The sequence below is a fragment of the Misgurnus anguillicaudatus genome, chromosome 2 (assembly GCF_027580225.2).
Source record: "Misgurnus anguillicaudatus chromosome 2, ASM2758022v2, whole genome shotgun sequence".
Taxonomy (NCBI): domain Eukaryota; kingdom Metazoa; phylum Chordata; class Actinopteri; order Cypriniformes; family Cobitidae; genus Misgurnus; species Misgurnus anguillicaudatus.
In genome coordinates, this window is record NC_073338.2 from 22,838,615 (window position 1) to 22,852,136 (window position 13,522).

The 13,522-nt window shown below is 36.0% G+C and overlaps 1 protein-coding gene across 2 annotated transcripts; it reads left to right on the top strand.

The window, feature by feature from the left end:
- The first annotated feature begins 1,672 nt into the window (after positions 1-1,672).
- Positions 1,673-12,669, top strand: clul1 (clusterin-like 1 (retinal)). 2 transcript variants are annotated; one of them, XM_073874818.1, is made up of 9 exons: positions 1,673-1,747; positions 8,101-8,248; positions 8,373-8,521; positions 8,828-8,998; positions 9,094-9,514; positions 9,614-9,736; positions 9,818-10,032; positions 11,909-12,087; positions 12,455-12,667. In XM_073874818.1, exons 2-9 carry the CDS (start codon positions 8,146-8,148, stop codon positions 12,468-12,470), a joined length of 1,377 nt encoding a protein of 458 aa, XP_073730919.1. In that variant the 5' UTR covers positions 1,673-1,747; positions 8,101-8,145; the 3' UTR covers positions 12,471-12,667. The 2 variants fall into 2 exon arrangements, with proteins under 2 accessions (XP_073730919.1, XP_073730927.1); XM_073874826.1 differs by lacking the exon at positions 1,673-1,747 and having other exon boundaries at positions 8,143-8,248; positions 12,455-12,669.
- The last annotated feature ends 853 nt before the right edge of the window (positions 12,670-13,522 follow it).

Consider the following 13,522-nt stretch of genomic DNA (forward strand, 5'->3'; position numbering starts at 1 on the left):
TTTTGTTTACATCATATATGTGTGTATGAACTGTGTATAATAATTATGTATATATACTGTAAATCTACACACATGAATGTATAATTTTAAGAAAAGAAAAAATATTTATATATATATATATATGTTTATATATTTATAATATAAATTATACATAAATATACAAATGTATATATACATGTAAATATGTTTGCATTTATCTATACAAAGTTATTATACACAGTTTACACACAGTTCACACACATATCATACAGTTTACTATTGTAACAACTTAAGTATACTACAGTATTTTTATGCCTGTTAAAACATGGCTACCACTATGAATGCTATACGTTAAAATGCATAAAGCTCTATATATCTCTAAACAGGCCACTACCATTTTGTCCCCGAATCTCATTGTTGTGCAAAGTATTTAGCATGTGTTGACTGTTGCCAAAAATTGCTTGCACAATTGTTCCGCTCCCTTCAGCTTTAATAAGTACGCAGCTCATTTTCTTCTTTTTATTTCTCTCTAAATCCCTTTGCCGCGGGGATCCATGAATGAATTATTTGACATCCCGCTGAATTGCTCAGAGTCACGTGATCTGTTACACCACTCAAGTCTTGCACCTCACCTGCCAGAAATGTTTTCCCAACTTAACAAGGCTAAGCACTGAAATAAAAACACAACACCAATGTATTAAATCTCTACTGGGCTCTAAACCGACTTTATGTGCCCTCTAAAGTATTGCACAGCTTTTCTGCCAGAGCAGGTGCCTTATCCAATTATTTACCGTAAGCCCTTTCAAAACAACCTTAAAGAAATGTTTCCAACATGTTTTCCGCCTAAAATACCTTATGGTTGGCATTTTACGAAAGAGAAACATGGAAAAAGCTTCCCACAGCATTTTTATTACATCACATATAAAAACAGAACTATAGTTTTACAAAAAAAAAGGGAAACTGTCTGTATCCACTGTATGTTCTTACATCATTGTTTTATTTTGTGTGTTTTCTATGTTGGGACACAGTTTAGTTCTTCACCCTCTGTGTGCCACTCATCTGTCTGTGGCACCAGATGAACGCGGCTGGTCCAGGGATATTTATGGGAAACAGGTGTGTTTGGACTCAGCAAGGATGGACATAATCATTGGCCCACATTGCTGTTTTTCATTAGAGGTTAGAAAATACTATTTTCAGGGTCAGAGCCCCAAAGACAGGGCATGTTTTAAAGGACATGGTGTGCTAATGAGAAACGTGAAGGGAATGTGGGCCTGATTTCTGCATTATATAGGCAAAGTTGAAAGGCCATAGAAGAAGCGTAGTTTTTAAATCGAATTTTCTAATTAGTCTACAAAGTAACATGATAAATACATTTAAGATTGTAAATGTTAACATTGTTATAATTATTGGAAAGTCATGCATGTATGTAAAATAAAAGTGAAGTAAAACAAAAGTACACTCTTAAAATGGTGCCTTTAATGGTTTTACAGCGATGCCATAGAAGAACCATTTTTGGTATCTCAAACAACCATTCAGTTAAACCACTTTCATAATTTTTTATAATCCTAAAGAACGAGATTTTGAAAGACATTTATTTTTAAGCGTGTGTGTGTAAGTGATGATGACTGGATTACCATCCAGAGCCTGTAAATACTTTAATCGGATCGATTCAACATAAATAGAAGTGTCCAGGTAAAGATAAACATCTTCCTACAGAGCAAAGAGCATCACACACACTGTATAGTCAAACATCAGGAAGGATTTTCGGGTGAGTTTCTCCCTTATGTTTCTCATTATGTTACATATTTCTGTTTATTTATTGTAACATATGGAAAAAATTGTTACTGTATATATATATATATATATATATATATATATATATATATACAGTCTTGTTCGGAATGATAGCGGTGCAATGTGACTAGCCAGAGTGATCAAGGTTTTTGGTATGTTTTTTGTTGCTACGTGGCAAACGAGTTGCCAGTGGGTTCAGTGGATTCTCGGGGAGCGGACGGGACCCAGCATTCATGATGTGCACGCTCTTGGGGTTGTGCAATTGGGGTATTAGTTGAAAGGGGTGTGTTCAAAAAAATAGCAGTGTCTACCTTTGACTGTACAAACTCAAAACTATTTTGTACAAACATTTTTTTTCTGTGATTTAGCAATCCTGTGAATCACTAAACTAATATTTAGTTGTATGACCACAGTTTTGACATCTGTGTGGCATGGAGTCAACCAACTTGTGGCACCTCTCAGCTGTTATTCCACTCCATGATTCTTTAACAACATTCCACAATTCATTCACATTTCTTGGTTTTGCTTCAGAAACAGCAGTTTTGATATCACCCCACAAGTTCTCAATTGGATTAAGGTCTGGAGATTGGGCTGGCCACTCCATAACATTCATTTTGTTGGTTTAGAACCAAGACTTTGCCCGTTTACTAGTGTGTTTTGGGTCATTGTCTTGTTGAAACAACCATTTCAAGGGCATGTCCTCTTCAGCATAGGGCAACATGACCTCTTCAAGTATTTTAACATATGCAAACTGATCCATGATCCCTGGTATGCGATAAATAGGCCCAACACCATAGTAGGAGAAACATGCCCATATCATGATGCTTGCACCTCCATGCTTCACTGTCTTCACTGTGTACTGTGGCTTGAATTCAGAGTTTGAGGGTCGTCTCACAAACTGCCTGTGGCCCTTGGACCCAAAAAGAAAAAATTTACTCTCATCAGCCCACAAAATGTTCCTCCATTTCTCTTTAGGCCAGTTGATGTGTTCTTTGGCAAATTGTAACCTCTTCTGCACATGCCTTTTTTTAACAGAGGGACTTTGCGGGGGATTCTTGAAAATAGATTAGCTTCACACAGACGTCTTCTAACTGTCACAGTACTTACAGGTAACTCCAGACTGTCTTTGATCATCCTGGAGGTGATCATTGGCTGAGCCTTTGCCATTCTGGTTATTCTTCTATCCATTTTGATGGTTGTCTTCCGTTTTCTTCCACGTCTCTCTGGTTTTGCTCTCCATTTTAAGGCATTGGAGATCATTTTAGCTGAACAGCCTATCATTTTTTGCACCTCTTTATAGGTTCTCCCCTCTCCAATCAACTTTTTAATCAAAGTACGCTGTTCTTCTGAACAATGTCTTGAACGACCCATTTTCCTCAGCTTTCAAATGCATGTTCAACAAGTGTTGGCTTCATCCTTAAATAGGGGCCACCTGATTCACACCTGTTTCTTCACAAAATTGATGAACTCAGTGATTGAATGTCACACTGCTATTTTTTTGAACACACCCCTTTCAACTAATTCAACTAATTGCCCAATTGCACAGCCTTAAGAGCGTGCATATCATGAATGCTGGGTCTCGTTTGTTTTCTGGGAATCTGCTGAACCTACTGGTGGCTTGTTTGCCACGTGGCAATGGGAAAATGTACATGAAGGCCTTGATTGTTCTGGTTGGTCACATTGTACTGCTGTTATTTTGAACAATACTGTATATATATATATATATATATATTAGGGCTGGGCAAAGATTAATCACGATTAATCGCATACAAAATAAAAGTGATTATTGGTATAATATATGAGTGTGTGCTGTGTCTAATTATTATGTATAAATGAAGAGTTTCGTTGCACAATGAGATAAATCCATTCTTTTTTACATTTTTGTCAAAACATGTTTATTATTATGTTATCATGTTATTATTTTGTTTTATGATGCTACTTATCTGTATTTTTTAAGTTATGAAGGTTTAAATCAAAACAAACCAACTGCAGTTGAATTGAAATTAATTGGAATGCACAACCAAAAAACGTGATTTCTGAACAATTAACAAAACGGTGGTTATCTCATTTTGCAACGAAACTCTTCAAATATTTACACACATATTCATGTATGTATTTAAGAAACATTTACATGTTTATATATATTTATTTATATTTTTATATAATCTATATTAAATATAAATAAAAAAATGATATATAAATAAAACAATTCTGAAATGAATATATGAATGTGTGTGTGCTTAAATATATATAATAATTAGACACAGTACACGCACATATATTCTGCAAAGAATCACTTTGATTTTGTATGCGATTGATCGCGATTGATCTTTGCCCAGCACTAATATATATATATATATATATATATATATATATATATATATATATATATATATATATATATATATATATATATATATATATATATATATATATATATATATATATATATATATACACACTGTTAGACTTTTTATTGTATATATGCGGTAGCTCATCGGCAACGTTTTACCAGTGAGTTACTGTAACTGCCCCATTACAGTATCATAACTGTACATGTTTTTTACAGTATGATGCCTTTACCGCAGTTCAATTTTACCCTTACTGTAATCTAGTTTAAAAAAAAATATTGCCTTGAAGTGGAATCAAATCCGGGTCGCCCATGTCGTAGGTCTGTAACACTACCACAGTGCCACAGAGTCACTTGATAAAAGTTCCTCGCTACACTCCCCAAGTAGCCTCTTCTGTCACTCTCTCGACACTCCGAGGAGCGAAATCTTGGTGTCACTAGTGTTTTGAAGTCTTGAGGTCAAATTCAAATCTGACGGTCAAGCATTTATCCATAATCCATAATCCCTTTCTTGTTTCTATCTACAATTCTCAAAAAATTATTAACACTGCTAAAAAACAATTCACATTTTGAAATTTGCTTCACTGCTAAAAGCATAACAAATAAAATATATTTCATTTGATAGATATATTTTATTTTTCTATTGTTTTACAGCAGTCTACCGCAAATTCAAAACATACAGTAAATCACTGTAAATTAAATGTTAATACCCATAATGCAATGCATATTACAGTAATAAACTGGAAAATAAAATGATGGCATTTTACTGGGCATTTTGTGGTAAGTAACTGTAGAAATTACAGTTAAGTCTAACAGTGTACTATATATTTGACAAATAGCATTGATGGTGCAAATACTTAAAGCTTTGAAATGTACTGAGATCAGTGGGTCAGGAGTATATGATTGGGGCATGTTAAACTGAAATAAAATATGGAAAACATAATTTGCTGTCTGATGATCTACCAGTATAAAGCAACTGATAAGGAATATAAACGAGGTATGTATATCAAAACAAATCCAGTCATAAGTTGCATGGGTATATTTGAAGCAATAGCCAACAATGCATTGTGGGTCAAATTATAGATTTTTTTTAATGCAAAAAATCATTAGGATATTAAGTAAAGATCATGTTCTATAAAGACATTTAGTAAATTTCCTACTGTAAATATGTAAAAAATGTATTTTTCATTAGAAATATGTGTGCTAAGGACTTTATTTTCAGATTCCAGATTTTTTAATTGCAACTATCCAAATAAATATCCAAATAAACCATAAATCAATTTATTCTGCTTTCAGATGATGTATAAATCTCCATTTAAAAACAAATCACCCTCATTTTGTGGTCCAGGGTCGCAAATGTTCATAGGGTTTATCATTTTTGGACGTCATCATTAAGCTAATTCTATAGAGAGTATAAAGTTAGCTGTGCCCTTTACTTGTTAATGACTTAAGCAGTAATTCAATGGTATAAAAAGCACATCCTTCTGTTCATTAATTTAGATACTATTGTGTAATCCCTGTTAAGGCACTTGTTATGTTCTGGTTGGTTGTGTTTGACTAATTGTTTAACCAGCACTCAGACATACGACATGACAACTTAACAACATTAGCATTTGTCTTAAACTTCCCAAATGTGAGAGCTTTGTTGTGTAGGAGACAGCAGATGGAAAAGCCGGTGAACCGTTCAGTCCCATAAAACACTGGTGTTATTTTGACAAGTAAATTACCTACATTGTATCTCTGGATCTTATCCTTGTAGTCTGAGGGTCAGTTCTTGAGAATATTATATGTCTCAAGATAACACCTTTCATGTCCTCATATCTGTTTACTGATCTTGCAAAACTATTTAATTGTCAGTTTGAAAATTACACACACTCTTAAAATGAAAGGTGCTGAAAAGGTTCTCCGCAGCCAAAGACGAATAAGTTTAGGTTATTTTCTATCTTTTTATAGTATGAAAAACCTTTTACACTACACAGCTCCACAAAGAACCTTTTGATGAATCTTTATTTGTAAGAGTGTATTAAAAATCTATATAAATGTAATGTTGTTTAACTTAATTTTTCAGGTTAAAATAGCATAAAAATACATCTTGTCAAAAATGCTGCATTTTTTGTACCGTGCAATCTAAAAATGAGCTAAGGAGAATCAAAGTTTGATTTCATTCATTGATTTCACATCGATACTAATCTTTGACATGACCTCAATATTAAAGATATCAAACTTATATTTTCACAGAATGTTCTTAACATTATACTTAAAAATGACTTTACCAGCTGGGTTTTCCCAGGCAGGATTACATATAACTACTTCCACACTCTGTAATATTGTGTCAACAATACAAAGGGTTGTGGTTTGGTCCCAGGTAACACCTATACTGATAAAATGTATGCCTTAAAAGTTTTTTTTTTGATATAATTGTCTGGCAAATGCATGAATGTGTCTCCCATTTAATTGAAATGAACTGCACATATCTGAATGCAAACTTGGCAATGAAATAATATACTGACACAATCTGAACAGATAAACTTAAGAATGCCATAAATAGACAAGAGATAAGGCAGATGTAGTAGGCTACTTTAGGAGTGTAGATGAAACTGAATTAAATTCGTTCTGCTTGCTCTTGAGATACAGCGCCTGCCTGTGGCCACTAACTGAAGTTATGCCTTTCCATTAGATAAAAATGTATTTCAGGACAGTAAAATTTGGGATAATACTATTCTATTCCATTCTATTCTATTCTATTCTATTCTATATATTTAATAATTTTTCATTTTCTGTGGAAAATGTTTTGGTTTCTTTTATTTTCACGTGAAACTGTTTTAAAACACTGCAACATTGTAAAAATCGTGCGTCATATAAATAAATTTGACCCGACTTGACTAAATTGAGTTAACTACTTCCACACCACACCTGATCACATCTCTGTAAAACATCACTGTGTGAAGATTTATATTACTGGGCTGGTACATTAAAAAAATATGTACTATTATTTAGGTACCTGTGAGGTACTAATATGCACTCTTTTTGAAAAGTTACCTCCCCAGTGACTGCTTCTGTACCTTTTTTCTGAGAGTGTACAAAGACCCCAGAACTCTAAGACACAAATCTTTTGTACAATTCGTACAAATGTATGTATTATTTGATATATATGTTTGTTACTGGAGAGTATGTGTCCTCTTTTGTAGGTTGGGTGAGTGAGTGAGTGGGATGGCAAATTTTTATTGCTAAATTTTGTTTATAGAACAATATATGAACAATTATATTAAATTAAATGTTTTTTGCTCCTGTTTGCTCTTGTTTAGCTCAGTGGTAAAGCATTGCGTTATCAGCACAAAAAGGTCATGGGTTCAAACCACGCATGCTGCTAAAAATGTATACTATAGTAATGCACTGTAAGTCACTTTGGATAAAAGTCTCTGCCAAATGAGTAAATGTAATGTAAATTACATAAACAGCGAATTGTTACTAAAACGTAATGTTCTTTTTTAATTTATTTTTAAAAAGCGCCTGAAATGTAATTAGGGCCAACTTAAAGGGGACATATTACAAAAATCTGTGCTATTATTGGATCCCCAGCGCTTATCAACCTAGAAAATGTGAAAAAGATCAACCCCGTAACTTAGTTTTGGTAAACCACATTCTGCAACATGTGAAAAAATAGGTAATTGAAATTTGGCTCCCCTTGTGATGTCAGAAGGGGATAATACCGGCCCTTAATCTGAACTGTCCAACCACGACACTGCCATTTAGTGCAGAAATCAGCTCATTTGCATTTAACAGGACACACCCAAAAACGGGACATTTTAGCTCACACCTACAAAGTGGCAATTTTAACAAGCTATAATAAATTATCTATATGGTATTTTGAGCTAGAACCTCACATATGTACTCTGGGGACACCAAAGACTTATTTAACATCTTAAAAATGTCTTGTGAAATGTCCTTTTTAACAACAAATGTTTATTTTTAAACAGGTTTTGTTTATCTTCTGAGTCTTTAAAATCTAAAAGTTGGTGAGGATGAAGGCATTGATCCTCTCTCTGGTTTTACTGACATCTGTGGGTGTCTTATACTGCGCCCCTGGCCCCGCCCTGCCTGGGTTGTCAGCTGACACTCTCAAACGTAAGATTAGCATACAGCTGAAGTTTGATTGGATGAGAAGTCCTGTTTAAATAAAAATACTAAAGCCATACTCTGATAACATTGAATGAATCATTAAATGATGTGAAAATAACTGTAATGTCAGGTCTGTCTCTGGAAGGAGAGAAGCTGGTGGATGAAGAGGTCACAAAGGCTCTGTATGGAATCAAACAAATGAAGGAGGTCATGGCCAGGAACAAGGAGAAACACACAAACCTCATAAAGTCTCTCAGGCACAGTGGAAACAAGCAAAAGGTCAGGTGTCACACACAAGATGTTTTTTTTTTTTTTTAAATATAAAAATCATTCAAAGTGTAAAAAATATTCTGTGAAAACAGAAACCTAATATTGAAATGATTGAAATCAGATGCTCCTAATCTCATAAATAGATTATGAGACTATATCTTGGATTTCAGGGTCACAAATGTTAAATGCTATTTGAAATGTTATTAGTCTCTTTCTTTATCTTCTTTATGTATATGATTGTGTTGATTTGATCATACAGAATTAGGAAGAGTTACTTGAAGGTTTAAAATTTAACTTCACTTCTTACACCACTAGGGGGCAGCAGAGATCGCCCAGGAGGTAGAAAAGAAACTGACGGAGGCAGAGGAGCAGTGTAAGGTGTCTTTTATGTCCTCTTGGGAGGAATGTCGTTTTTGCCTTGAGGACACGTGTAAAAACTTCTATTCCAACACCTGTCGCCGTGGGTTCACCACCTTTACCAATAAAGTACAAAAGCACTCAAAATCTGAATACGAGCACATACATCGTTATCTATCTCTACGTATTCCCTAAAAGTGACATTCCACCTATGTTTTCCACAGCTCCAAAAATTTTTCCAAAGACTCCAGAGCTCTCACTTTGGCCCTCGTGACACCCATGATGAGGACGTTTTGAACCAGAGCACCGAAGACCTTGACCTGGATGTGGTGAGAATCGAGGACTCCTTCACCAACCTGCTCACTAAAGTGGGAACCTTGTCCAATCGCAGCATTGTGCTGGTCTCCCATTTCCACCATGAGATGGACCAGGGCCTACGCCAGGCCTTCAGCCCTGAGAGCGAAGTTGTGCCGAAGCCTTCCGGTGAACCTCTGGATTCAGCCTTTTTGTCGGGTTTGGGCCTGGATGATGTTTTGGAGTCCTTCTTTGATTTTGGCACGAGTGTGCTGGAGGAGTTTGGGGCGGTGATCACACAGGTCTTCAGTGATCTGCATGATTCGGTGGAGGAAATGAATGTGAATGAAGGTGCATTATTCTAATATGAAGGGTGTATCAAGCTCACAGTGTGAATAGTACTAATAGACCTTGTTATTTCTTTCTGCGTGCTTATTTTTTTTTCCTTAGAGAAGAAACTCTTTCCCCGGTTTGTGCAAAACAAGAGACTGTGCAGAGATCTGCGCAGACAGTCCTCAGAGTGCTGGCAGCTGCAGAGCAAGTGTGAGCCATGCCAGGGAGCTGTGTTTAATGGTATCAAAGACACAAACACATTAAGCTATTATTATTAGATATATGTTGATCAGTTTGACTGCCGAGCGCATGTTTTTCCAGAATGCCCAGGTGTACGGGAGTTGCATGTGGAGCTGGAAGAAGCCTCTCAGCTGCTGGAGGTTTCCAAACAACAGTACGAGGAGGTGCTGGGCATTGTCCAGCGTCACACCGAGGACACCATCAGCTGGCTCGGCAACATGGCCTCTGACTTTGGCTGGGTGACCGAGCTCGCCAACAACAACACCAGTTTCGAGAGCATCTTCAGCATTGACAATGTGAGACACAAGTAACAAGAAACAAAATGTAAAAAGGTGTTACCATGGTAATAGCATGACAATACACTATACAGTGCGAGGATGTTTCAAACCATGGTTGGGTGAAATATGGACAAACTTAACCGCTGGCTTAAATTAACTCCAAGAATTAAGACCACGAATGTCATCAAAATATAATGGCATTGGCTTTATTTCATCATTTTGGTAATTGATAATGAAGTATTATGACAGTTTCATACTAAATATAAAGTTTAAAGGTAAGTGTAATGCTATACGTACACACCAAACGTGGGGCATCGCGTTACTCGGTCTAGATTACTTGCGGGATTTAACTTCGTGTCAAGCGAATTTTTCGCTCGATTTGAATATTTTCACGTTTGAGACGCATGTGAGGCGTATAATGTGTGTTTTCGCGGAAAATGCAATGCCCATATCGCGTCGCCCCACGCGAGGACGTGTCTGGTCACGTCTTTAAAATGACATACTATAGGGTACACACCAGCCGCGTTTGAGGCTGTCTACCACGTCTAGTTTGCTGCTTGAACATTCTGAGTTTACTTGCTCCATTTGCGCGTAAAAGTCACGCGTGAAATTCTAGTCATCGAGACATTCACGCGGAAATTCGCATCATGGGAGGGCCTTCCGTAGGCTTCTGCGACTCGCTTCCTGTAATCACGTCACTACTAGAGCAAGCTCCTGATTGGTTAACGCAGCGCTTTTTTCTGCCAAAGTTCTAATTTTTCAACTTGCGCGTTTGCCATTCGGCAGAACTAGACGAGCGAATGAGGCGGAATCGCGTCTACTGTGCCGCGCTAAACGCCTCATTCGCTCCGCAAGACCTCCAGACGCGCGTCAACCCATCTTCACATTGACTTAACATTGAATTCACTCGCGCTTGACGCCTCTACCGCGGCTGGTGTAAATGCAGCATTAATCTACTCGCGCAAACCGTTAAACTCGTGTCTGGTGGAAACTTTAAATACATATTTCCTTTAAATGGTAACACCTAAAACATTATTGGGTAAATCTAGTGGATAATCGCAGTATTGCAGATACCAGATCATCAGGAATTTTTTTTATGCAAATGTCAATGGCGTGGAAAGAGGTAAGTGCAAAATTTAAGGTGAACATTTTTTTTAAAATAACTTCAATTGGTAACCTAAAACATTTAAGCTTTTTTCGACTAAAATTGAGAAAATTTAAGTTGAAAAAAGTTTCAGGTGTTATTAATTGAGTATTTTTTTTTTTAAAGTTAATCGATAACACTTTACAGTAAGGTTCATTAGTTATGTTAGTTGCAAATGGGTGAAGTGTCCCTTAAAGTACATCAGCACCTTGCAATTAAAACTGTATGTGAAAATGGTACCTATAGTGGATTCATTATCATGGTTTTACCATCAGTGTATTTCTTTAACAATACTATATCACACCACCTTAATATATATAATGACGATTATATATTTAGTACTGTGTTTATCTTAAAAGAGCATGATATAAACACCTTGAATGTACCATGCACAACATTTTGTAGGAGGAAAAATACAATTTGAATTTGGTCACATGGATGTTGGAGGTATTATTCTAAAACAAAACTTACATATACCTCAATTAGACCATCTCTAAACTTTATTATGTAGCCTACTCTACATTATACAAAGTGCAACCCATATGTGACACTGCCTGTGAAATACATATTTTAATAATGAAATAAAGAGCATCAAAGTTTGATATCAAGGTTCACAGAATGTTCATTACATAATGTAGGATGATTTTATGTAGAAAACAGTAAATTATAAAAATACTTCAGATATGTTTACACAAACTGGCTTAAATATTATTTATCATATTAATCCCAAATAACCCATGTGTGGTCAAGGTGGTGTCAGCGACTGAAGAGGGTGATAACAGCTCATCATCGGACACTATAGTGGAGGTAAATATCCTGAACTCACCCACTCTCACCCTGACTGTACCTGCTGACCTCACCCTACAGGATCCTGCCTTCATTCAATATGTGGCACACGAGGCTCTGGGCATCTACAAACAGATGGTCAGGTGAGACACCTTCCTATTACAGTCACATTATGAAGCATGGATACTTTAAACTTTCTTTATTCAGTTGTACACAAATGAAGATATTTTGATAATGATGGTAACCACACAGTTAACCCATTGAGTAGGATAAACAAATACTGTGGAAGTCAATGAGCACATTCATCAGTGTGCTTACCTTCATTCATTAAAATATCTTCTTGTGTGTTAAACAGAATAAAAAAATCTCTCAGTTTATACTTATACTCAACTCAAGATTTTTTTGTGTGTGTGTAATATCTCACAGTCTAACATGTGTTTTTGTGTATGTGGTGAATATTCAGTTTTGACATGCCTTTAACAATGTTTCCCCCATTTGATTTATTTTTAGGCATGATGATGTGTAAACCAACTAGAGGCAACCATTTTTTTATCAGCAGTAATAAGGGCACATTGTAAACTTCCTATATCCTGGTAAAAGTTAGTGTAATCATATTTAATGCAATGTTTTTAGTTATGTTATTTTTAATTTCAATCAAACACTGTTTTAGGGCAGGGGTTTTCAAACTTTATTATGCCATGGACCCCCAAATATGATGAACCTTTCGTAAGGGACCCCCTTCCTTCTCTCTCTCTCTCTCTCTCTCTCTCTCTCTCTCTATATATATATATATATATATTAAAAAAATTATGTATAATGAATATATAATTGGCTACACTTTGCGTAAAGCTGAATGTATAAACCTAAATTTATTTGTATTGCAGCAACTACAGCAGCTTTACAAAGAATTCTGCCTTACGAACCCCAGTGAGTGAGATTAAGGGAACTCTTATAAGGGAAAAAACACACTAGAAAGATACAAAGCAAATATGGAGCATCGAAAGGGATATAAATACAGAATAAACTAATAAATCATTTCTCATACATTTCCTGGGGACCCCTAGAATAGGGGTGCATTCATGGTCCTGGATGGCCAGTCTCCTGCGGGGTTTGGCTCCAATCCTTATCAAGCACACCTGAATGCCATTTCCAAGTAATCCTGCAAGCTTTGATGTGATTTTTCAGGTGTGTTTGATTAGGGTTGGAGCCGGACTTTGCACGACAGTGGCCCTCCAGGACCAGGAATGCCCACCCCTGCCCTAGAACCTCCAGGGGTCCCCAGACCCCAGTTTGAAAACCCCTTTTAGGGCATTATCATGTGACAGCTTTAAGTATTTGCAATGTGATCTTGTCTTGTTTATGAACTTAAATGTTAGTATATAATCACTGACAGCATATTTATTTCATTGTGTAATTGTCAAACATATCTAAATAAACAACTGTTGAGAGTTACTTTTAATTAAAAACCCATTTGCCTTGTTACAGTTCACACACCCACATATAAAAATGCTAGTTCACTTACTCTCATGCCATCCTATGAATGACATTGGTTTGTGTCTTGTGTTAGTTGTCATGTGA

Excerpts from the sequence above, each read along its gene's own strand:
- clul1 (XM_073874818.1), top strand. The coding sequence starts at position 8,146 with ATGAAGGCATTGATCCTCTCTCTGGTTTTACTGACATCTGTGGGTGTC. Across the intron at positions 8,999-9,093 it reads TCACCACCTTTACCAATAAA|CTCCAAAAATTTTTCCAAAG; the intron begins GTACAAAAGCAC and ends TGTTTTCCACAG. Across the intron at positions 9,737-9,817 it reads CCAGGGAGCTGTGTTTAATG|AATGCCCAGGTGTACGGGAG; the intron begins GTATCAAAGACA and ends ATGTTTTTCCAG.